This window comes from Conger conger, chromosome 2 (assembly GCF_963514075.1).
Source record: "Conger conger chromosome 2, fConCon1.1, whole genome shotgun sequence".
Classification (NCBI taxonomy): domain Eukaryota; kingdom Metazoa; phylum Chordata; class Actinopteri; order Anguilliformes; family Congridae; genus Conger; species Conger conger.
Window position 1 is genome coordinate 73346207 of NC_083761.1, and position 26740 is coordinate 73372946.

The 26740-nt window shown below is 45.9% G+C and overlaps 1 protein-coding gene across 1 annotated transcript in view; it reads right to left on the minus strand.

Annotated features, from left to right (window-relative positions):
* The window catches only part of LOC133119420 (probable helicase with zinc finger domain), a 76437-nt gene extending 53669 nt beyond the window's left edge, over positions 1-22768 (minus strand). Inside the window, 12 exon segments of the mRNA XM_061230015.1 lie at positions 2692-3025; positions 10429-10696; positions 11929-12226; positions 12732-12839; positions 13143-13341; positions 14149-14221; positions 14376-14424; positions 15060-15116; positions 16011-16135; positions 16963-16999; positions 19130-19336; positions 22653-22768. Coding sequence (XP_061085999.1) covers positions 2692-3025; positions 10429-10696; positions 11929-12226; positions 12732-12839; positions 13143-13341; positions 14149-14221; positions 14376-14424; positions 15060-15116; positions 16011-16135; positions 16963-16999; positions 19130-19318 — 1737 coding nt within the window. The 5' untranslated portion in view covers positions 19319-19336; positions 22653-22768.
* Positions 22769-26740: the final 3972 nt, after the last annotated feature.

The window sequence follows — 26740 nt, forward strand, 5'->3', positions numbered from 1 at the left end:
ACAGGGACGGGACCCGGATCAGTACATCCACATCCAAACCCACATCACATCCACATCAGTACATCCACATCCACACCAACATCCACATCAGTACATCCACATCCAAACCCACATCAGTACATCCACACCAACATCCACATCACATTCACATCCACATCACATCCACATCAGTACATCCACATCCAAACCCAAATTCACACCAACATCCACACCAACATCCACATCCAAAACCACATCCACACCAACGTCCACATCAGTACATCCACAGCCAAACCCACATCCACACCAACATCCACATCAGTACATCCACATCCACAGCCACAGCCAAACCCACATCCACATCCACAGCCAAACCCACATCCAGATCCACATGCATACCAACATCCACATCAGTACATCCACATCCAAACCCACATCACATTCACATGCACACCAACATCCACATCAGTACATCCACATGCACACCAACATCCACATCAGTACATCCACATGCATACCAACATCCACATCAGTACATCCACATGCATACCAACATCCACATCAGTACATCCACATCCAAACCCACATCACATTCACATGCACACCAACATCCACATCAGTACATCCACATGCACACCAACATCCACATCAGTACATCCACATGCATACCAACATCCACATCAGTACATCCACATCCAAACCCACATCACATTCACATGCACACCAACATCCACACCAGTACATCCACATGCACACCAACATCCACACCAACATCCACATCAGTACATCCACATCAGTACATCCACATGCACACCAACATCCACATCAGTACATCCACATGCACACCAACATCCACATCAGTACATCCACATGCACACTTTCAATGGGACTGTACATGCAGACTGCAAAGCGTTTAACCACCCTGCGATTCTAAATAAAATTATAATACATAAGTCGTGACAATATACAGTATAATATGGCATTCCCAATACAGGTAGTGAGTATAGCAACTGGAGAATTCCTGATGTGGCTCCGCCATCGCGTAGCTGGAATGGCTACTTCAATTTCACAGCCCATCATGGAGATAATCAAGTCATCCATTATACATGACTGTAAATGAGACCTGCAAGAGATTATCCTTTTTGTTCACCTATTCGTGGCATTGTAGACGTAGTTAAGGGGTGTGCACAGATTTTTTTTTAAATCTACCAGCATGTCATGTAATCAACCCTGATTTCAGAGTATGTGGAATCAACAGAGAAAGAAAACTACAGAAAACCACTAGACTACACTAGATAACATAAGATAATGTCGAGAACAGGCCATTGAGCCCAGCAATTCTCGCCTTTTCCTACGAACTAGATATAAAACAGCGCCTAGGTGCCCCCTAAATTTGTGCCGCTAGGAAAAAAAGGAAAAGTGGCATTTAAAAAATGGGACTGGAGACCAACAAACTCATGGAACGGGGACATCTTCCTGCACCACGTTATTTAAAGAAGTTCCTGTGGATTACTGACAGGACGGGAAATTGGTCTGAAAAGCTCTGCTCTGGGGGAAAATCTCATCGATCAAAGAACAATGGAAAAGGCTGCACTTTACAAGTCAATGGGGACGCTCTTGAGAGAGGGGGGAAAGAAATATATATCATAATCGGCAGTTCAAAAGAATTCATAAGAATTTTCTTGAATTCCTGTCACTGGTTTCCCTTTGTGTTTCACAAAGCACGGCAACCCCCAAAGGCAGACTGTGAACGTGCGTTTGATTAAGGCAGGAGGGGGTAGAGGGAATGAGCCATAATGAACATAATGAAACCCCCCCCCACCCCCCCCTAAACACTGAGCGTTGCGTGAATTGGGGGCAATCCCTTCTGTCATCTTCTCTTCGTAGGCCATCCCCAGTTGGCGGACGGCTCTTTCGCATGAGTAAAAGACCGGGGGAATCCTCGGCCAGAATTCAATTAAAACGGTTAACGACGAGGGCTGGCTGGCGAGTCTCTGGGATCGTTAGCTCGAATCCCGTCTCAGCGCGGGCCCGGGGTCCGTTCCGTTTATCAGCGCGGGAGCGTCTGATTGGACAGAGCCCTGACACAGCCCCCATCCCCCACCCCCCACCCCCCTCAGCCCTCACTGTGGGGAGATGTGGCAGGCAGATTATATTGCCAGCCCTGATGCAGGCAGCCCGCCTTTCCCATAATTACTCATGCCAAGCTCGTTTCTGCCCTTCCACTCCGAAAGGAATACCATCCCCAGCAAAATAATCAGACACAGGCTCCATTTTGACTTTTTTTTCCCCCTCCCATGTTCACCCCAGGGTGTGAGCCTCCCAGAGATATGTAACCTTTCTAAAGTCACGCTCGATACCAACAGCCATTCCCCCAGCTTTGTAAAAAAAAGAAAAGAAAATAAAACCACACCCGACTTTACGCAGGTCTGTGTCCCTCCTGTCTAATGGTTTTGCCACTCAACTGGCAAGATCACAAAAACGAGACATCAACCTGAACGGGATAGAGAACGGCGGTTTGCGCATCTCAACTGTCAAGAGTTTACATATTAAACACTGGCATCGCGCGCGGGGTGAGTGCCAACACAAACACCGCCGCCTACGACGTTCACCACTCCTCCCCCGCTTCCCGCCGAACAACAACCCGCTAACCCCAGGGCAAAAAGAGTTAACGTTATTATTACAAGTGCGGTGTGTATACACAGCGTGTACCTGCAGCTCCCGGTCTGGCTGCAGACACAGCTCCTCACAGCAGTCCCTGCAGATGCGCAGGAAGATGTACTCCTTGGTCTTCTCCTCGATCAGCGCCTCGTAGACGCGCTCCTTCACGCCCGGCAGCTGGCTGGACCACTCCCGGTTCAGGGGCAGCAGCAGGACCGAGTTGACCTTGGTCATGACCAGCCTGCCGGCTAAGGTGTCCTCCGACAGGGTCTCGGTCAGCTTGAAGCGGCCGAACAGCTGGCCGTTCTGGGCGTACTTGGCGCCGCCCGAGATGCCCGTGAGCATGAAGCTGGTCACCAGCTGCAGGTTCACCTTGATGTTGAACCTGCAATGAGAGGGAGAGAGGGTGTCACCGGGGCCTGTGAACTTATGTCACGCGGGTCCGATTTCCCATGGCCTCGTCACAGGGGAAAAGGCGCAAGACTGGGGACCTGGAAGGTTGGTGGCTCAAGCCCCAGAGTAGCCACGATAAGATGAGTGCAGCCCTTGGGCCCTTGAGCAAGGCCATTAACTTCACATTGCCCCATGGGGGCCCTGCTTCGTGACATTACATTACATTATTGGCATTTGGCAGACGCTCTCATCCAGAGCGACGTACAGTTGATGAGACCAAGCAGGAGACAATCCTCCCCTGGAGCAATGCAGGGTTAAGGGCCTTGCTCAAGGGCCCAACGGCTGTAAGGATCTTATTGGGGCTACACTGGGATTAGAACCACCGACCTTGCGTGTCCCAGTCATGTACCTTAACCACTACGCTACAGGCCGCCCTACAGACCGCTTAGTCTAATCAACTGTTGCAAAAAGTCGCAATACATAAAAGCATGAGCTAAATAACTATTCTAATGCAATGTCACCGCTATAAACCACAAAGGGATGACAGATCATTAAAAATTTACGATGTCAACAGTTAAAATGTTCTCCAGTCAGACTTGGGCAGCAATAATAAGGTCTCTGAAGTGATTTACTCTAGAAAGCTGTGCGTAGACAATTACAGGTTTACACAAGACTGGATAAGCGGTATGAAGATCAATGAGCGCAATATCTGTTAACTTTAATCACATCCGTGCTGGCCCCGTCTCTCTCCAGTTCATATGGCTGAATCTGTGAAGTGCTTTTTGGTTTTTTTAAATAGAAAAACCTGTTTTTAAGTGAAGCAAGAAACACTGGCGGACTACAATGAATCCTCTGATGAGAACAAATATAGCATGCCAACTCTGTGAAGAAGGGTGATACCTAACAGGTACGCTTTATCAGACGGGATGCTTTATCGTGGGAAGTTAGCCAGTTTCCATGGTTACCAGCAGTCACACGCGCTAGTGTAGGCGTCCCTGTCCTAAGTTTAAAAGTCGCTTGCTATAAAGATGTCCCCCAGAGAAGACATCTCCAAAGATGACCGGACTATTCAGCTCCCGGGGGCCGGTCCACAAAGCAGGATTACCGAGTTAGCTGGATAACCGTACCAAGTAAAACCCAGAGTGCCAGCCAGATCAGGAACATGGACTGAAGTAAAAAGAGCCATTCTTGGTTTTTTTAACTTGGTGCAGTTATCTAGCTAACTCTGAAATCCTGCTTTGTGATACTGTCGTTTCCTGGACACGACATTTGGTTTCCTGCACACGACAATACAGACACTCAATCATTTCCCCTGCCAAAGAAGAACACACTATCCAAACAACAGACTGGAAAATGTGCGAATCCTCAGAACTGTACACTATGTCGATACGCACACTGCTACCGTTATACGAGATGCTGTCTAGTTCCATAAATTTGTTGCTAGCGTCACACAAGCAAAACAAAAATGGCCGCCTCACTGGCACAGCGAGTGTGTTCAGGAGGGCATCAAATTACACTGTAGCTAAGATTTCTACTTCCCTAGAACTCAGATAGCGAGATGGACACACAATTGGCAAAAACAAAAAATTGGCCATCTAATGTGGTTGGATAGCCGGTACACCCCAGCAGTCTAAACTGCAAAAAATCCCTAATGAGCTGATAAACTGAAATCACCAGGCAGATCTGTCATTGTACCCTGCAGGAACACAATCTGATCCGTTCCTTGAAATCCTTTAACCTGAGCGAAGAGAGTCCAGTGAGGAATGGAGACATGCACACAGACACACAGACACAAAGGCAGAGGCATGCCGTTTACTGAGATGTGTGTGTTTCAGCTGTCGGCACAAGCAAGTGTCTGAGGTATGTCCCGTTATAGAGAAGGAAGGGCTGATAGGGCAGCTGCCCCTCACAGGCCAGCCAATGAGCAAAGGCCTTCTACAGAGGTCATGACTCCGACATTCCACATGCGTCTGCTCTGTTAGACAATGTTCAGAGCATTCATACACGAATAACCCCACACACCACAAAGTCCTAAACCTTGAAAGAGTAGAAGACACAATTCTTTAACTTTTTCAGGTACAAGGATGAACAAAGCTCCACGAAAGTCCATGAAAGTCCACGAAAGTCCACGAATAAACAAAGAAAGACACTGGCAATGTCTAAAAAGAACGGTGCTAAAAAGGCAACGTAGCAAGAGGAGGGGAGAATCTTTATCATTACCCTTTCTATTACCACCGAATCAGTTCATCTTTAAAATACAAACTGGGTTAATAGACTTAAAATGACCCACAAACCTCCAGCATCCAAGTAAATGAGTAACGGACCAATTTTTATTTCAAATTCTGATCAAAATAAAATTTAGAATGAGCAATTAAGTCCATAAAACGCAAGAACAAAAAACGTAATGTAGATCAAATTAAGTAAGAGAAAGGGAGAGCTGAGCACTGGGAGTGGGATAATTGAGAAGAACAAATAATTACAGAGCGAAGACAAACACAATGGAAGTGATGAGCGATAAGTTATGGAGGGCAATGATAAGCCTGGTTAGTTCCACTCGTCTGACGGAGAGGGCGATTCTGCCTTTGATTTGGGGCGTAATATGCACTGGATCTCCGTAATAGCCTGTCGGCTGCTCATCTTGTTAAAGAAAATACCCCGTCAGAGCAGCAGCAGGTGCCGAATTAAAACACAAATTGCGAATCGCTTCCATTTAAAAAAAAGAAATGACTTCTCTTCCAACACAGATTTCCAGCCCTGCGGATTCTCCGGAGACACTTTGAGGACATGCATTATTAAAGGCATTAAACCCTGCCCAGGCCCTTCCCCCTGCTGCCACTCTCTCTCTCAATCACACACACAGCACGCACACGGACAAGACACAAGCACAGCATGCACGCACGGACATGCGCGCGCGCGCGCGCACACACACACACACACACACACACACACACGCATGCACGGACATAACACACACACACACACAGCCCGGACGTACACACACTCTGACATACACACACACACACACTCGCACATGCATGGACAACACACATGCATGCATGCATACACGCAAGCACCCACGCACACACACACATACGCACACGCACAGTAATAACGCACACACACGCGCACGGACATAACACACACATGCATGCACGGACATGCAGATGGACTGACGCACAGCACAGATGCGCGCGCACACACGCACACACACATGCGTGTACACACTCACACAGTCACACATTAGCATGCGTGCTACCCTGGCTCCCTCCCCCATCCATCCAGCAGCAGATGTTGGCTGGTCCCGCTCAGACAGAGCTCCTCTGACACCTGGTGGTGGATTAGCGCTGCTGGCCTCCATTCACTGCCACATGCAGGGCTAAATGCTAAATGCTAAATGGTTGGCATTTATATAGCGCCTTTATCCAAAGCGCTGTACAACTGATGCTTCTCATTCACCCATTCATACACACATTCACACACCGACGGCGATTGGCTGCCATGCAAGGCGCCGACCAGCTCGTCAGGAGCATTTTGGGGGTTAGGTGTCTTGCTCTTCGACACAGCCCGGGCGGGGGATCGAACCGGCAACCCTCCGACTGCCGGACGACTGCTCTTACTGCCTGAGCCATGTCGCTAACACACAGGCTCCAGGGAAACACTGGATCACAGCACAGAGGCTGCAGGGAAACACTGGGTCAAACCACAGCGTTCGCACGCAATAAAAAATGAATTAAAAAAAAAATGGTTTAACCCATTACGGACTGAGGTGCTCTATAGAAAACCCATAGAAAGGCCTAGGAACCACAATTCATTTCAAAGGTCTTGTGTCTTTAAAAACGGACATATGATCCAAATACAAAGCTGCCGTCACATCCGTCTGTTAAGAGAGATGTGAGGTGCAGGCGGCATCCGTGCATAAGGGGTTAAAACAAGCAAAAACGCTCAAGCGAAAAGCCATGGTTAAAATTCCAGCCGAGAAACCAAACTAGACCATATGGTCAATGCATTCAAATGGGAGATGCTGTTAAATCCATTACCGAACATACGCATACGTACAGTATATCATTATGAATGAAGCGCTTCTGATGCCCATCGCACTGCTCTCCTTTCGGCTTGATAAGACAGTTGTGTGTCCGGGCAACCATGCGCATTAAAAGATAAATTTACATTACATTACATTATTGGCATTTGGCAGACGCTCTTATCCAGAGCGACGTACAGTTGATTAGACGAAGCAGGAGACGATCCTCCCCTGGAGCAATGCAGGGTTAAGGGCCTTGCTCAAGGGCCCAACGGCTGTGCGGATCTTACTGTGGCTACACCGGGATTAGAACCACCGACCTTGTGTGTCCCAGTCACTCACCTTAACCACTACGCTACAGGCCGCCTATAATGCATAAATGTCATAAATGCATGACTAAATAAAATAAATACATATATAGGCGAATGACCACTTCTGGCTTAAAGGTCCAGGAATATGAAATTGTCTTGGAAAGAGTGCGTGTGTACAGAGTGTGAATTTCTCCCCGTTGATTTCACCCGTAAGGCGGTTTGTGAAATCGAACGGTCAACGCTGCACACAGTGTTACAGAGGTGATGCTGTCTCTGAGAAAGCCGTATCAAGTTGAATGGGAAATGGCAGGGTGTGGTCTCCCAGCTTCGCGTTACCGCATTGCGAAACAGGGGTCCAGCAGAGAGCAGAAAGCTCCGTATTCCTATCACTCGCTGCGTGACGACCGCTCGGAGTGTAGCAGGGGCGCAGTGGGACGCAGAACACTCTCACGCAAGCGCTACCTCACCTGCCAGGTGACAATTAAGCAAAACCAAGTCACGTGGAACTCCATATAGCGCTCAACAGGTGTCAACTCACTTACGGTCACATTACGCAGTCTGCAGCAACGCGCAGCGGAGGTAACTTGTTTCTGACGCAATAACTTCGCCTTCTCAAACTTAGTAGGGTGCAGTACAAGCATGCTAGGTACGATTTTCCATATTCAAAATGCCCAAACATGCTGAATAGTGAATGTGCCAGCGACACAATGTTCAAAACTGGTGAACCTCAATGCCAAAGCAACGCCTTTTGGACCATCAACTGAGAACGAGTTTCATTTGCATATTTAGATATTTACGATGGATTCATTTTCATGCAGCACGGTCGTTTCCTGATGTAGGAGCCTTTCCTTTTCAAGCTTTTTGGGGAACAGTAGAAACATGGCAATTTGTGTTTTTCACAAAATTGTAAACGGTGGACAATCTATTTTGTCTCATTTTATATCTTGAAGACAAACGGTTCAAAAGTTATGGCCTCTCAAATATTATAGCACCCCCACCCATCAGTATTTCTTCTTCAAGAACACTGAAGGTGTGGCTAGCAACCTGCCAAACCTCATAAAAAGGAACCAATATTTGAAAGAAGTATGGCCCATTATCTTGAAACGGGAAGAAAACTATATAATAATAGCAATAACAAAAACAACAGGGTTGCATCCTAAATATTAGTTTCAGTTGGCCGACACAGATACGTTCATGTTCCACAGCACCAATGCAACTGCAATCCAGTTGCGATTCCAGGTAGATAAATTAAAAATACGATAAATTAAAAATAAAGAGCTTCGGATCACTGAGTAGGCTACTGTTTGAGCATTCACAGAATCAGCAGTACAGCGGATTCACTGCCAATACGGTGCAGGCATGTTGCATCATCATATTGGCCCATTGCACCAGCCGGAGTCTCAGCACGAGGTTAAGAGTGGTCCGTTTGGTATCGGGACTGTCACCGACGGATACAGTCCAAACCATAAGGCGGAGCTATCAGTACCATTAATATAAGTAACTCTAGCATTATATGGAAAAACAAGTCTGCATGGGGACACACGCCCGCACACACAATATAAAATATACAGTCAGACCAGTTTTTTTTTTTTGAGACCGATTTTAACAGCTTCCAGCAACTGCATGCCATTGCTCTGATCATGCGAGTCATTCAGCTAAATAAACGAATGCTTTGTTTGGTTTGTCTGACATGTAAAGGAAGTGAACGTGCCTGTTTACGGTTGTCATCGCGAAGTAACAGTCCTGCGTTCGCCTGCTAACATGAACTAACAGGAAAGCCTTTAAGCCTTCTTGCCAGACACTGCTTTGTGACAGGTCCGGACCTTTCCATTTTCCTCAAGGACTGAGAGGAACTTCTTTATGCTTTGTGCTCCTGTTTGTGCATCATGTCCAACACAAAATACATACATTTCATCAAATACTCACAACTAAGTAACACTGAATAATACAATACTTACAACTGAGTAATACCGGATAAAGTCAAAATACTCACAACTGAGTAACACTGAATAATAAAATACCCACAACTGAGTAATACTGAATAATACAATACTCATAATCATAACAGAAAGAGAAACTCCCAAGGTGCTACAAGCCATCTAAAAAAAGGAGGATCCAATTGCTGCTCTACAACCAGGACAGATGGATTATATGAGATCCCTTTCCCTTGCAAACTTGCAATCTGCAGTCTTTTCAATGGACAGGTGAGACTGAGGAAGAAGTCATTTAACGTCAAAATTTGAGTCGAGAACTTGTTGTTTGACAGTCTCACCTGTCCATCAAACAGAGTGCATTTCTCTGAGCCCAGTGTGTTCCACTTTCTCTTATTTTTGGCTGGTCACTGTGAAGTTGTCAATGTAAAGAGACTCATTATCCTCATTATTATCATCAGTCAGAATACCGAGATGACTACTGGTTATACTAAGTTTTAGTATAACCTTTGTACGCATATAACTTTGTACTGCAATAACATGCAGAAATGTACATTTCTTCTCAGTACCGGACAGAAAGAGCTGGCGTTAAAAAAGCAGGTTTTTAACGAAGCGGTTTTAAGCACAGGAGCCCGTGGAAATACCGGCGAAGGGCGGACAAATCTGGCCTGCCGGGTGTTCTGGTTCTTACTCAATACTTAATTGACCAATTAAAGGAGTTGCCAGGTTACCGGGTTTGTTGGGCCAAGTACGGTTGCTCATTTTACAGTGAAAACAAAAGCCTACAGACTCTTCTGCATCCTGGACCAATATGAGCTACCCCTGTAAAGAGTGCTACAGTCACAGCCCTGAAACACAAAAGCGACTTGATATTTCTGAGCAGCATGTTGGCAACTGGCCTCATGCAGCAACCTTGAAATTTACGGAAGTAATTAACTCGTTGAGCAACACTTGAACCTCTCTTAACCTCACGCTAATCACAGACCTTATTTTCCAGCAGAAAACAAAATCCCGACTGAAAAGAAAAAGCATCGACGATGTACCGAGGCAACCCCGAGGCGGAAGAAACTTCCGGGTCGGCCCCACAGAAAGGCATCGCCGTGACCACCCGAATCCGAACGACCGGACTCACTTGCTGACTTCCTTGTACTGCGCGATCTCCTCGATGTACAGCAGGTCGTGCAGGCGGGCCTGGTAGTTCTCGCGGGTGAGCATCTTGTCCAGGACGGACTGGGTGAAGAGCTGGTCGGCAGACAGGGGGATCTGGTAGCGCGCCAGCAGGCTCTTCTCCAGCTCCATGGTCTCGTTGGGGCCGAACTCCACGATGGTCTTGCAGGACGAGTCCCAGCGCTTGGCCGTCATCAGGAGCTGCTGCCGAGCCTGCTTCAGGTGCTCCAGGTCTGGGGAGACGCAGGGAGCAGAGCAGGGTCATCGCACCAGCACGCCGAAGGCCAAGAACTATTCCACAAGCTCCCTTTTTTTTTTTATTTTAGACACACCACATGTGAAAACCCAAGTTTGGTTAGTCCTGTTTTTCATTCTTTGCCCCTTTTATCTGGAATTATTTCAAATTTATTTACAAGAGCATGAACTAAGAACCCTTGAAATTTTAAATTCTATATGTAAATGCCTTGATTGACTGTATGCTGTTTATTTGTTAACGTTTGCCTGAATTGCATCCATTTGTCACTGCCTGTATGCATTTTGTATCCATGTACGTAGGTCTCACTTGAAAAAGAGATTCCCATCTCAATGTGACCTATTAAAATAAGAGGTTAATAATAAACAGTGCACAGCTCAGCTGACCTGCCACATACGGGGCTTCCCTCCAAACCAAACCCTTCCGTTCACAACGTACTCCAGAACCAGGCGCCGGCGGCTCGCTGCCCCGCTGTGTAAACCTCCGGAGCGGCGCTGACAGCCGACCGGTTCACACCGCACAGCAGGCTAATTGCCGTAAAAGGAGCTTTAATGAAGACTGACCGGCCGGCAGCACTTAATAGGGTTTACTCTGTCTCATGGCAATTACACCTGCGGGGCCCGGGAAGCTCCAGGCCATCCCCGTGGGCCCAGTTAACCAGAGACAGCGGCCAGGGCTTTAACCACACGCACAGGTGACATTTTATTTCAGAAGGGCTTCCTTCCCCCCTGGCGCACCTGCACGGCTGAACACAAACACACGCCACGCAACGGGAAGTGGTACGCAACACCTGCTTGCGCAAACCAGGGCTCGCGTTTCTCCGTGAGAAGCGCTGCCCGGAATTCAGCCTTCCCTTTCAAGGATGAAAATCCGAAAATTGACCTGGGTGAAATTATTTGTTTAATGGTTTTGGATTCAGATACTTTTCGATGCTCCATTGAGCTTCTCTGGTGAACTGGAACATATGAAATACTCTGAAAAAGTGTAAACACTACCTTCTTCAGGCCCTCTGTTTGCTCAATTGCACCAGCCAAGAGCAAAGAAAGGCATGTGAACCAAAAACATTTCTGAATTTGACACAGGTCTGGACCGCAGGTACTGAAGCGCGCTGCCTGAGCAGGTGTACAGGTCATCTTTGCGCTGGGGTGGGATGGGTTTGGGAAAGGCGGAAGAAGCGTTTTGAAAGTGTGTGAACGCTCAGGCACGCCGTACCCTCGATCGACGCGGCGTCCACCATGACCCTCTGCATCAGCACGGGCTCGGAGCCGAAGTCGAAGACGATGGTCTGCCGGAAGGTGCCGAAGATCTCCGTGCTGAAGCCCACGGTCACCGTGTACAGGCAGTGGTCCATGCCGTTCTGGGCCAGCCCGGCGCCGGTCCACTCCTGGCAGGCCGCGGGCACCTCCTGCAGCATCTGGGCCGAGGCGTCGCCGGCCGCCACCGCCGTGATGGAGAAGTGCGGGCGGTGGGCGTCGTACAGCAGGGCGATGCGGTACAGCGACCGGGCAGGCTGGAGGGCAGAGGGCAAAGGTCAGAGGGCAGCCGTGTCACCGTTTCAACTCCTGTTAGTCTCACTTAGTCGTACAGGCACTTGTTTTTTCGAAATGACCAGAAATACAGGGGTGTCAAACTCTATTCCTGGAGGGCCGCAGTTTTTGGTCTGCTGGTTTTTGGTGTTTCAGGACGAGAGATACATTTCAAAGTCTTTCATTGGCTAACGAGTCCAAGCACCTCGTTCTCAAGGCTTAACTGATTGCTGACTGCCGATTGAAAGGAATTCACAAATACCTGTAGACACGGCGGCCCTCCAGGACTGGACTTTGACACCCCTGCTCTAATATCTTCCCTCTTATTGCAACTTGTATACCAGGGATCAAAAACCCCAGCCCTCAAATCCAAATCCGGCCTGGGTTCTCTTTACCAGAGTAATTTCAGCTACTGACTGGCCAGACTGTCTTCACGCCTGGCAAGATAAAGGGATGGTGGGAAACAAGTCACGCTCCGCGCGCCCTCACCTTGCATAGGAGCGAGAACGTCCAGGAGTGAGACGATTTCTTTGTGGTGACCGTCACCGAGAGATCCGAGCTGTGTTCCACATTCACCCCATCCAAATAGTCACTCAACTGAAGAACGGGGAGGGAAAAAAACCGTTAGCATAAAAACTAAGGACAGAACCTTATAGGTGTTCCACTACTTTGAACCATTCATTTGAGAACAAACATGAACATACGTTTTGTAATTCCCACCCAAAAATGACTGAATTAAGAGCTGCAGAAAACTAGAAGAACTAGATTTTTGTATTAAAAGCATTTCAAGCCTTTCACTTGGGGGTAAAGCAGACTCTGGAACTCCAACCAGTGGAGCGCAGTCAGCTAAGCAGTGGCATTTCATAGTGTGCCCATGTACGCCGTGAACAAATTCCTCACCACTTTCTCTGGAGAAAGGGAGTTCATCCACTTCTCAATGAGGGCCTCCATGTAATTCTCGGTGAAGTGCTTGCTCTCCTGCTGCTGTTTGAGACGGATGAGTCTGGAAGCGTAGCGCTTCTGCCATTCTGTGAGCTCCTCCTGAGAATGTGCGGAGGTGCACTGGGCCCCATACCTGCACAGGCCCTGCTCCAGAAACCTGGGGATACACAGCCACAGCACCATCAGCTTCAGCTTCAGCTTCAGAGAACAGCAGCCACACCACGTTCAGATTCAGCTTCAGAGAACAGCAGCCACACAACGATCAGCTTCAGAGAACAGCGGCCACACCACGATCAGCTTCAGCTTCAGAGAACAGCAGCCACACCATGATCAGCTTCAGCTTCAGAGAACAGCAGCCACACCATGTTCAGCTTCAGCTTCAGAGAACAGCAGCCACACCACGTTCACGTTCAGCTTCAGAGAACAGCAGCCACACCACGTTCAGCTTCAGAGAACAGCAGTCACACCACATTCAGCTTCAGCTTCAGAGAACAGCAGCCACACCATGATCAGCTTCAGCTTCAGAGAACAGCAGCCACACAAACCTCTGTCTCCGCTTCAACAAACAACCACCCGCCCGTTTAACCTGGGTCAGATTTGCATCTACTCACAGTTTATCGTCAACGTGAACATTGTTTAAGTTTTTCGATCAAGAGCCCAGTTCCATTAGACAAATACAACTGCAGAGAGCCATTGGGGTGGGGGTGTTCATACATTCTATGATAAATTCAAGTCAAGGACACAAACCCGCGTGCCTATTGTGAATAGTCACCATCCTTATGCTTACATGGGGTCATCAAAAGTTTGAATACACAACACTAATTTTGGGGAATTTAAGGTTCTTACACCAGTAATGAATAGACTTTCAACATTCATACATAGAGGACAGCCACGTCTTGGAGAAGCCAGTTGGGGTCCGTTGTGGGTAAAGGGCTTGGGTACTGGAGGCCAGATCCAGCCTTACCTTTTACATAACGTGTACTCCTCACTACTGGTCACCCCTCGAGGCGGGGGGCGGAACTGCCAGCCATCTTGCACTGTGGAGAGAGGAACCCAGAAATCAACACTCGCGCGCGGGCGACCGGCCACCGCCTCGACACGGGCCTCCGAGAGAAAGTCACACCTTCACCTCGCCTTCATCAGCCTGCATTACGAATCAGAAAACAACCGCCGCACAGACGGGACTCTCACCTTCCACGTTGTCTTCTGTGTATTCTGAGGCCATCTTGCTACTTACTGCCTGTGAGGGACACGGAGGAGAGTGAACAAGAGAGCACAGGAGCACTGGCGGGTCAGACGGACACACATCAGCCCTATTCCCTTCACTTCACTTCACTCATCCCCTGTGTGGAGGTGGAGGGGGGGGCTCCCTCAAAATGGCCGACACGTTCTGATCCACATTCACGTCAACACCTCCATTCTCCACACTTTAACAGGGAGCGTTCACAATCGAGAGAGAAGCTATGATACACCAAGCATCACCTATAACACATTACATATTTAAAAATTAGGATTTAATTCAAGCAATTTTTCTGCGGTGTTGATTTTTTAATCTAGCATTTATTGTGTTTGTAACATAGCCATACGCCATATATACATTTATTCTTGCAAATTACAAAATGAACTTTGACCTTGATTTTGTCACTGGGTCAGATGCACTTGCACATCTAACTCATATCGTTCTGGTGAAGGTCAGAAGTGAAATGTACCCAGTGTACATGAGTGTATTCTTTGTTCTACTTAAACCTGGTCTGTAGACACACTAACAGGGGTCACACAGCCAAGATGGTAAAAATTAAAAGATGGAAACGTAAATGCCAGAGGTGCTTTTCAGCGCCGATTTCTTAAAACGCTACCAAGAGATTTAAGACTTACTTCAATTTCCGAGAGAAGCATTTTCAGTCTGGTCAAATCCTTTGTCACGATTCCATTCTATGCAGACACAAGCATACACTTAATAGGCACTTAGAACGAGTTGAACGCAGACAGCTTCAACGCACGGCTGCTGGGCACTGTTCAATCTACTATAGCACAACCATTAATCCTGAGCTCGTGTAATTTTTCCATCACAGCCGACAAGCGTTCATTAATTTTCCTCTTGTTGTTCTGGCTCAAGAAAGAATGCTAAACAGTTCAGGGAGGCATCTTGCACCGCGCACGGCCATGGACTCCGCCCTCACAGAGGATGATGTAGTGGGCCAGCCATCAAACACTCGCTAAATCATGTTTGCTTTTTGTAATACGGGAAGGAAAGAAAACGGCACATTATTTTAACTTCAGGCCATTTTTCCAGCGTGAGGAGGAGACAGTTTTGCTCTATAAATGACACCGTTAGTTACTGTGCCTCTTCCTGTAGGCTTGAGTGGAATGTTTTAATCAGAACAGAGGCTTATCGACCCTGAACCCACAGCGTCGGACAGCAGATGTAAATCTGACACCGACTGTTGGCCATGACGAATAGTCCAGCAGACTTTCTCACAGGGCAGAAGCAACTCAGCAGTTTTTTGTTTTTTTTCTTCTATTATTTGTGGCGTATCGACTCTCCGCACGCCACTACATCACCACCTGTGACGGCTTACAAATTCTAATCCAAAAGCCGCCCTGCCAACCCAACACTCCTCGGCCCGACGGCCTTTCAAAGGAATGTAGCCAAAGCCGAGTCAATTTTCCTCCAAACAAACACTACACACGCAGAAAGAGAGAGGGAGAGATAAGGACACAGACATGGAGGAAGACGGACAGGACTTGCAGCCGGCGAACACATTTGTAGACGGTGTTAAAAAAATTAAAAAAAAGAGCAACAGAGAGGAGAGAGAATTGAGTTACCAGTGGCTCCCCGAACAGTGCCTTGGACAGAATGGAGGACACTTCCTGTAGGCTGCCGTCCAGCAGCATGCTGTGGAGGCCCGCCTGGAGCGAGCCGTCTCCCTCGGCCAGTTCTTCTGCCAGCACTGCCAACACATTCCAGCACAATCACCCTCAGCACACTTTACTCACACAGCACTGCCAACACATTCCAGCACACTCACCCTCAGCACACTTTACTCACACAGCACTGCCAACACATTCCAGCACAATCACCCTCAGCACACTTTACTCATACAGCACTGCCAACGCATTCCAGTACTCACCCTCAGCCCACTTTACTCATACAGCACTGCCAACACATTCCAGCACAATCACCCTCAGCACACTTTACTCATACAGCACTGCCAACACATTCCAGCACTCACCCTCAGCACACTTTACTCATACAGCACTGCCAACACATTCCAGCACACTCACCCTCACCCTCAGCACACTTTACTCATACAGCACTGCCAACACATTCCAGCACAATCACCCTCAGCACACTTTACTCATACAGCACTGCCAACACATTCCAGCACTCACCCTCAGCACACTTTACTCATACAGCACTGCCAACACATTCCAGCACACTCACCCTCACCCTCAGCACACTTTACTCATACAGCACTGCCAACACATTCCAGCACAATCACCCTCAGCACACTTTACTCATACAGGGTTTAACTGCACACACGTTTTAAACAGGTTCCGGTGACACAAACTAAATAAGCAAAATGTGGTCCAAGGGGCAAGTGATTTTTGCTCAAGCTAAATCAGAACACTGGGTTGTGAATTTTCAACCAATGGGAGGAGTTCCCACACCTCCGAGGGGAGATGTTTGGCAATATTCCGCTCTGAGGCAGACAGAACTTTCCCCATATGGAGCACTTTTGCATAATCGTCTGATTTTCCAATGCCAAGCACTTACCATGCTTACAGTCCTCATCTGCTTGATCATAGTTCTTCTGTTGGAGGAAGACGGAAACGGTTTCAGGGCTAACACCTTACAAGTTACCAAAAAATCTATTTCCAAAAGAAATATTAGAGGGGAAATTGGAGAGACATTCCAGATTGGTCTGAGGAATCTGGGCATTGTGTCTCAAGTCGTGCAAACAAAGACGTGATTACAAGAAAAGCATATTGGGGAAGTGAGAGCACCCATGACTTCCTCATTCTGCTTCACATAACGCAGCACACACACACGTCTAGCAGAAGCACAGAAACACAAACATAATGCATAATGCGCAACAGTACGGTCACATGATCCGACGCACAACCATCTATTAAATTCATAGGCTAGAATGACAAATCAATAACATTCAAAATCAATAACATTCAACAGACTTCATATGCATAACTAATGACAATGTAATTTATTGCCGGCCCGTTTGGCTCGGGAACCGACCAATAGGAGAGGTGGGACGGGAGGGCAGTGCAGCAGCTCTGGCACTGCTTGTTTGTTTGTGTAGGAGTGCAGTGTGTACTCGCTGCACGGGCCTGTGTGTGTGTGTGTGTGTGTGTGTGTGTGTGTGTGTGTGTGTGTGCGCGCATGTGCTGTTGCCTGATGAGTGTGTGCTGAGAGAATGTGTGGTGTGTGCTGCTCATTGGAAGTGCCCTTGAACAGCAAACACCACCTCTACAGCAGGAAGCAGAGTTAGACACCAAATGCACACACTACTCCAAGCATTTCGCTTTTATTTCCGTGATATAGGAAGGTTTAAAAATGAACAGGGTGCCTGGCAGACAATGACAGTCACGAGCCACTAGCCACAATATGTTTTTGAATGGAAAAGCGGAGGAGAAGCGGTGTTTGTTTTTAATTACATGGATTTTCCACATAACAGGTAGCATTTTGAACTCAGAACTCGGCACTGAAAACAGCATAAAAAAAAAAAAAAGCTGAAATTACCGAAAGCAAAAGAAGGGTAAAGTACCGATAGCGTACTTTCCTTAACAATACAATTCAACAAAAGTTAACCACAAACGGTAATGACTACCTTATGCTGCTAGCATAATTTAGGCTTTCACATTCACATCTGAAAATTGGGTCGGTTAGAGAGCTATATAACAGCAGAATTACAGATAAGTCCTTAGACCACGACACTGTTTTTTCTGTATCACATCCATATAAAGGGCTTTCATTATTATTGAAGACAGGGTAAAATAGCAGCCCTTTGATATACTAAATGGCCTCATTTCTCATGTTGCATTCTAATAGCCTGTGTTAATTGTTTTCCAAATAAACATTTTTAGAAGCTCGAGCACATCAAATAAGCTCGTAAAAAGCTTCAAAAGATCACTACAAAAAGGTGTCACTCGCAAAACCGAATTAATGTGTAACATGGCAATTATACAGTTATTTGCATCAATTGTTTGATATTCTACATATTAATTGCCTTCATTTTCTGTTGCTCAGTCCATGTGTATTTTAGCCACTACTGGTTATGCATTTCCCTAGGCCCTGCCTAATGTGTGGCTCGTTAGTCAGAAATGGGCATGTATTCAGACCGATTGTGTGCGATGAACGGTCACTGCCTTAAATTGTGCATTCTGGACATGGAAATAAACACTCTTCTGGGCAGGCAGCTGTGTGTCACTTCAAGGGAAATCAAATTCCCATCTTTCTGAAACACAAACATTTACCTGTGGCACATGCAGGTGGGACCACGTGTGCACGCCAGTCAAGTCAGGGGGAAAGCCCTGCTCAGTACTTCCTGTGTGTGTATATGTAAGCCAGTTAAGTCTGGGGAAAGGCCCTGCCCACAAGCACCTGTGTCTGTGCGCGTTTGCGTGTGCAAGTCTTTCACTGCGCGTATATGCGCAAGCCAGTGAAGTCTGGGGAAAAGCCCTGCTCACTAGCACCGAACACAGACACTCTGTCTTTCAGCGCACTTAGCCCTGGTTATGGGTGTGCACTTTGTTGTACGTCGCTCTGGATAAGAGCGTCGGCCAAATGCCAATAATGTAATAAGGAGAAGGGACTTCTTAACGTCATGCTTTTCCAGTGTACACCTGCGGGTCTGTGCGGGCCCATAGCCGACTGCCTCAGGAGGAGTTTTTTGGGGGGTTGTGGGGGGGGTTGTAGGCGCTCTCACCAGCTGCAGAAGGGCGGCGATGCGGAGGAGCAGGGCTCGACTGCGGAGGGGCACTGCGCGGGGACTGGGGGGCTGCAGGTCGAGCACGAGGAGCGCCTCCGAGCAGTGGCTCACCGCCGCCTCGTACTCCCGCCTCGCTAACGATTCGCTGGCCTCTTCACATGACTTCTCTGGCCTCCTGTCCGCCATGACGTAGGGACAGAACTTCTGAGGGAGAGAAAACAACCGTGTCAACCGCACCGCCTCCAGCACCACATCGGCTCCTACGCCGTGTTAACCGTGTTCGGGGCGGCCTGTAGCGTAGTGGTTAATGTAAATGACTGGGATACGCAAGGTCGGTGGTTCTAATCCCGGTGTAGCCACAATAAGATCCGCACAGCCGTTGGGCCCTTGAGCGAGGCCCTTAACCCTGCACTGCTCCAGGGGAGGATTGTTTCCTGCTTAGTCTAATTGACTGTACGTCACTCAGGATAAGAGCGTCTGCCAAATGCCAATAATGTAATGTAATGTAATGTAATGTAATGTAACTGCACCGGCTCCTACGCCCTGTCGGCCATTCCGGCTCCTACGCCACACCAGCTGCCGATGCCATCTCCGAGGTTTCAAACAGTACCACAAACACAGCTGACAAGGTCGAAATACTGGACCTCCCTTTCTTTTTCAATGTCATGAAATACTGTTGTTCTGGGCAATAATGCTTTACATTTTGTGTTTACTGGTTCCTTCAGCCTGAACGAACAGCTTTAAAATGATATGCCTTACAAACATACATCTATGAAATGTGATGAGCTGAAAGAAAGACCTATTGAAACCAAGTGAAAAATAAGTCACAGGAGAACAGGAGGCATATTGTGTTATTAACGATTGGAACTGGTCGATTATTTTTAAAGTAAATTATTAAATAGAAAGGGCATTACTTCCTGTGTTACAACAGCAACCCTTCGGGGTCGGTTAGGTTCAAGGGCTCCGAGCAGACACTGCACTTCCCCCAATGAGAACTCAAAGAACAGCTCCACGTGAGCAGATAGCCCTTTCCCTTTCTCTTTCTCTTTAAATCATAAAACACTTTTCCAGCTGCACCAAGGAACCAATGCACAAGTTATTTGCGAAAGTGCAACCAGCAAGACCAGCAAGCTCACATTGACGCAAAAACAAAATATTAACTCAAAACAAATGCGAACACTACATTTAAGGGGACTAATACTTTTTTTAGAAAGGCTTATTTTACTATCAAGTTGCAGGAGAGGCAGGAGGGTTTTAGAAAGCCTCGAAAGTTCTGGAAAGAACCTTGGATAAGTGCCGTTAACACCATGTGCGTGATGTGCAAGTGGAGTTGGATAAAGGTGCAATATAATGAGAGCAGGCCCTCAGGCAGAAGCAGAATAACAAAGAGTGGCCTTGAAGCACAAAGGGTTGGACAGCTATGCAGAATAATACAACCAAAAACAGTTCAGTTCAGTCGCCCACATATGATAAATATTACAGCTCTGGACAGCACAAGCCGCTACGTTGCTCGGGGACAACTTTGTAAAACTTTACGTTAGCTTTGGCGGATTTGGCGACGTTCATGGCGACGAGTGGTCGTCAAAGTTTGTTTTCATGCTCCGAGTACCAGAGTTCTGCGTGAAATAAACCCGTCAGATTACAGTTCTTATTTTCCTTAGAAAACGCAGCAGTAGCACATTTTGCAGAACACCGAGAATGTCTTACGAGACGGAAACATTGAGCAACATATCAAACCTAATTTTAAAGCCGCTTTTTTGGATTTTAGCACGCAATATTCTGCGCGTCATCTGATTTGAGTGGGTGGCGGGACAGCCGCAGTGGGAAGCAGCGTATAGAGGAGGAATTTAAGCAAACGCACTGAATCCATTCTGCAACCAATATGAACAGCACCGAATATATCACTTTTAATGTGAAAATAATTATAGATTGACATTTTAATGCTGCACAAACATGACATGATTTATGCTTTTTCTTGAAGTTTTTATTTTTATTTTTATTTTTTTTAATTCACACATTTTTGTGCCTTGGGGCCTCAAAGTGATCGCAAGAAGCCGAGGTGGTGATTTTATTTGATCAGTTCCTCTGCCAAGTAAAGGGGAGATCTGGGTGTCTATTGACTATGGTTTCCAAAAGCACACATCAACAGTGCCGCACATTTCAATGCAAGAGAGTGGAAAATAAATTATCCTTGCATGTAACATTATAACAGTACTCAATGAACAGTCGGGAACAAGGCCAAAGATAAACTTGTCATAATTAACAAGAGGATTTTTGATGTGGGGTGCAGGACCCCCCTTGGATAGGCTTCAAGAGCTGATTATGGGGGCGGGGGGGGGGGGCATTTTCTGTGCCCTTTAATTCACCCGCATGCATGGAGAACAAGGCCTTGGCAGATGAGTTCAGACTCCCATTCCAAAGCGCATTATCTTTACAGCCATTTTGGGCTGTCGACCACACATTCCCTCAAGCACGGCCATATACTCTCCCATCAGTAGATTCCAATGTTTATTACTGGACACGGTAAACTACTTTCCGTAATTACCGTACCGGGGGGGGGGGGGGGGGGGTGAGAATTAAGGTTCTGACGCAGACTCAAACCTCCCGTCTCTGGGCATCAGCGTCGGGTCCAGCCAGTGCCAGGCTCAGGGGAGGGAGCACATCTGGCGGCTGACCTTTGGCACCTTATACTCGGGGAAGCCTTCACACTGCAGGCCTCCTGTTCCCATTCGGTCTACCGAGGCAGAAAAGTATGCGTATACATTACATACCTTCGGGGGTGAGAAATACATAACCGTGGATACACTGATATGAGGAAAAAATAAGGCGGTGACGTACAACTATGTGCGATACGTGCTAGTAAATATAAGAGGTAGTAAGGAGGAATTGCGGTGCGGTTCCATAAGTGAGCCCCAGCACCTGCCACTTTACTCCTCAGGTCAGACAGGTAACTAAGCTAGCTCATGACACCTATAAAGACGATGATATTTCGGGCACACTGGCAGTTGCTCAAATGTATCCACCGACTCGCTAGCTTGATGTTGGACAGTCATTGCAACTTAGGAAACACAATTCTATAGCATAAAAGGCTTAGCCAGCTTCACCCATCGGTATGGCAAACCTCTTAATAAATGGTAAAAAGGACCAGGCAGGCATGTTTTAGTCAATGGTAACATGAACATGCTGTCCTGCACTGAAACCACACGTTTCCATGATGTCAGTTCATAACCCATAAAAAAAAAGAAAAAGAGAAAAGAAAAACAGCAACAACTGTTCAATGCAATAGAGTCCTTCTTACACACTGCAAATAGAATCATCAAGAGATCCAAATATTGGGGCTGGCATAGCCGGAACAAAGGCAGCATTGCTAATAAACACACACTTCAGCAATAAAGTGTAATGAGAAAAGGCTCACAGCAGAAGCAAGTGGGCTGAATGGGACGTAATCTCCGTTTATGCCATCCAGGAGATGCATTAGATGGAATAATGCCTTAACTTGTAAGGGCCGCGCGTCACCCACCCCAGTTGTACATGAGAAACGTAGTGAGCTCTATTAACATCAAGCTGGGAGCAAAGTGGGGCTTCCTGCGTCTTCCACAGTGCAAGGTTGGCAGGAGTACGATCTTAAAAGACAAACATCCATCCCTGGAAAAGCAAAACAGATTATATCCAGTCTGTGTCACCTAAGTTCAGGAAAGAGAACTCACACAGTGTCACACTTGCACACGTTCCACAAAGGCAATGAGTCAATCCAGCAAACGCCATGTCAATAGACATCCGGATTTGCCTGCAAAGCTGTAGGCTAACACAGAACCAATCTAAAGGCCAAAAACTACAGCTGTATTTCGTGAATATTTGTTAAGATTTTGCACTGCTAATTTGTGAAATTTTCACTCCATTTTGATGGATATTTTTGTGCCTTTTCTGCCCACAGATAAAACAATTAGGACTAGATCTTATAATTGCCCATGTAAAATGGTTTAGATACTTCATATAAAATGCTTTATATTTGATGATCTTTATAATACAATGCCTGGGGTATAGGGCTAGGATTTGTACAAGTCAAGGCGTAAATTTGCCAGAAGACATAAGCCTATGTGGTATCAGTAGGCCAGGCAAATAAACACGAATTAAAAGGATTAGGCATTGAGTTAGTGCTCAAACAAATAAATGCAAACACAACCCTACTAAACATTACACTTTTCTGGAGAGGTTCACCAACAGCAGGAACCTGAATGGCATTCTCAAAGCCGAATTTAGTCACCTAATGAACATACACTATTACAAATAAATATATTCCAAAAGGATAATGCAGATAATTCGTATAAACGTATAAAAGTTAAAAAGATTCATAAACACAGATAGCTACGACAGCCGGGCACATATCAGAAATACCAGACCCGTTGAAAGTTACTCTGCAAAACGACTCATCGGCGTAAGGTAAAAGGACTTATGCTAATAAGAATGTCAGAAGCCGAAAAACTTCTGGACATGATCAAAACAACGCACAAGATATTGGTAAGGCCTACACGTCAGTGTTGCCGTCCGGACGGAGTACTGAGGGGGCGGTTCACGAACTATGATCTCCCGCGCCGCAAGCAATTAGCTACCCATCTAGCTAACGTTACTGTATCTAGCCAGCTAAACATATCAACGTTAGCCAAGTTATTCAGACATAGCTCTTCGTCGATCCCAATCCAACGCAGGGCGGTGTTTACATAAAGCAAGAAAAATTGTCACGCTGACCTTAATAAATGTGCTTTCTCACGTAGTAGCTAGCTAGCTCGCTAGCAGGAGAATACTTTAATCAGCTCGCTCTTTTCATTAAAATCCGATACAAGATCAACACAGGTTAATTCATTACAATAATATAACATTACTGTGTAGCTTATATGCTAATTCGTTCGAAAACGTTTGCTATCAAGCTACATATACTGCCTGACAGTTATCTTACCACGCTAACTACCTATTATTGTGGGCCTACTCTATCACGAAGCGTTTTGCCAAACAACTAGCCATCGAGCTTGCTACTGCTTGCTAGATTTCTCACTGGCAACGTTAGCTGGAGAGTAGCGTGCATTTTACCTAGCTAGCGACTACAGGGAAATTGGAGCTAGCTAGCTAACGTTAGTTAACTATTAGCTAGTAATTCATAAACACTAGCTAGATGGCTAGAAAGCTTTCGCCGTTAGCGTTAGCTATGTTGTAGTAAACATCTTACTCAGACTAGCTACGTTACAGAATAGCATAGCTCTCCAGTTGATGTGAATTGGAACCAAAACCAACAGATAGGTTACCAAAATAAGGTTAGCTAAGTTAGCTAGCTGATTTGCACAGGGTGACAAACCATCGGAATGGTAGCTAGTTGGTGAACCGACTTGCTAGCAATTTTCCCGCATATATAAAAAATAACAAGCTAGTCAATTGGTCAGCAAATTCCTAACAGGTAACAAATGTAACAATTTAGACAACTCGTCTTGCGAGTATCAGTCCGAAAATGGTCATTTAAACACAGAGATAAAAATATAGCTAGCTAAACAGCCTCGCTATCTTTGGATTCTGGGTCACAGTTAGCTAATAATAGCTAGGTAACTATTTAGTTAGCTTGCTAGCCCGTGTCAGTGCGTTTAATGGTCCAGCACGAGCTAAATGAAAAAGGAGAAACTGAAAAGTACGTCGGCTTGATAAAGCAGATAGCTCGTCAATAACAACCGAGTTATCGCAGTGGCTAAAATTGAAGCAACACGCTTTATCGGTGTTTATCTAGTTTGCTGGAATTTTGCGTCATTCGGTAAGCTAGTGGCCCACAGCCACAAAGTCACAAACAAGTAACGTTAGATAGCTGGCTCGGTGGCTAAACACGTAAGCAAGCGTTTAACATCCAGCAACACATAACATGGCTAGCTTGTGCTAGCTAACCAGTAATGCAGATCGCAGTTATCCGACTGGCTAGCTCGCCAAAGAAATGATAGCCAAGTTATTCTTAAGCTCCATTGCGCAACAGCCAGTCACCATCAAATCATAAGATAAATTACACCCAGCTTCCAGATGTGTGGTTTTCGAAGCTAGCTAATCAAGTATTTTAAAACCCAGTACATAAACTGATGCAAAATGCATTGTCTGCACGTCAGCCAAAATTAAGGCCCTCTATCCGTCTAGACCAAAAGCAGCAGGACACAGCCAACTAGCTAGCTAAGTTAGCGGTAGCTAGTTAGCTCTATACGGGCCTGTATTTAGACTCGCAATTTATTTGTAAGAAAACATATGGCGGTTTCCCTTGTAGTCATCGTGAATTATTTGGTATTTCTTTAATAACAGAGATTTATAAAAGGGCCGATTTTCCCATCACAAGCAACAGAAAGGCCGAACTGAAAGGGGTGAAAATGGCAAGTCTATACTTACCTAGCTTTACTTTCTACGCCATCTTGGATCCACTTGTCAGCCTTCAGCAAAGAATCACGGGATAGACTATTTCAGCTCCATAGTTAAACTACTATCCACAGATTGGGTTCGATTTGTGGTCGTCCCTAACCAAATTTCAATAACTTTACGAACATTAAATAATAAAATGTGGTTATATTAATAAGTACTCAAGTTCCAAATGTTATAATAGTAATGTTTAAAGAAAATTGCATGTCATGTAATGAGAAAAACAATATCAGCTGTAGCTAGTTTTAACATATCGAACCAAGATAATCATAATGCTGCGCTATTGGGAGTGAAACGTCTCAAACTTTGTAGGCTAACTTCGAATGACGTCTGAGGGAGTCACTTAAATTAATGAAGGGAGTATATCACTAGCTTTGTTTTACTTATCTGAGAATGGATATATCCTTATAAATGTCACTTGCCACAGATTTCTATGCACAAGTTCAGGAAGTAACTTTGGTGTAGCCTTTTCCTATTGTTCATTTCGACAGACAAAAACACGGATTATGTCGGCACCTGAATTTTTATGCGATCAGCTACATGCAATTTTAAAATATACATGGTGTTTAGTCGCCATTTTCTTATTCCATTGTATTCAAATACTTTTTAATTTAGATTTTACCCACTTAAACAGATGAATATAAATTTAAATGGCCCGATAATGCAAGTTTGAGTACAGTAAGAAATCAACTGGGTGAAAGGAATTTCTCCTTACTTGCTCATATGGGACATTGACATTTTCCATTTTCAAGCTGCTAGTAGATATTCTTAATGTTCATCACTTTGTTCAGAATATAAAACAAACATTAAGTAGAAGACATGCAACTCTACAAATACAATCTAAAGCTTCTGAAAGGACCATATGATTATTTGAAGTGATTGCCTAACTATACAACAGACACCTGTTTTCAGAAGAAATGCGCAGTAGCAGAGAATGGCTTGACTTCAGGTGAATTGGGAAACGTATGCCTGTTTACCACAAATGTTGGACAACCTCCTTCTGGAGGAACATAAACACAAGCCTGGTTTAAAAAAAGGGGGAGTGCATTTCATGACATCAAATATTTAAAGTGACATCTCATGTTTCGTGGTTCACCAAAATGCAATGGCAATCTGTCAGAGAAAGATGATTTAATGGTTGTAGTAAGTAAATTTAAAAAAAACCATCAAGACCATAGC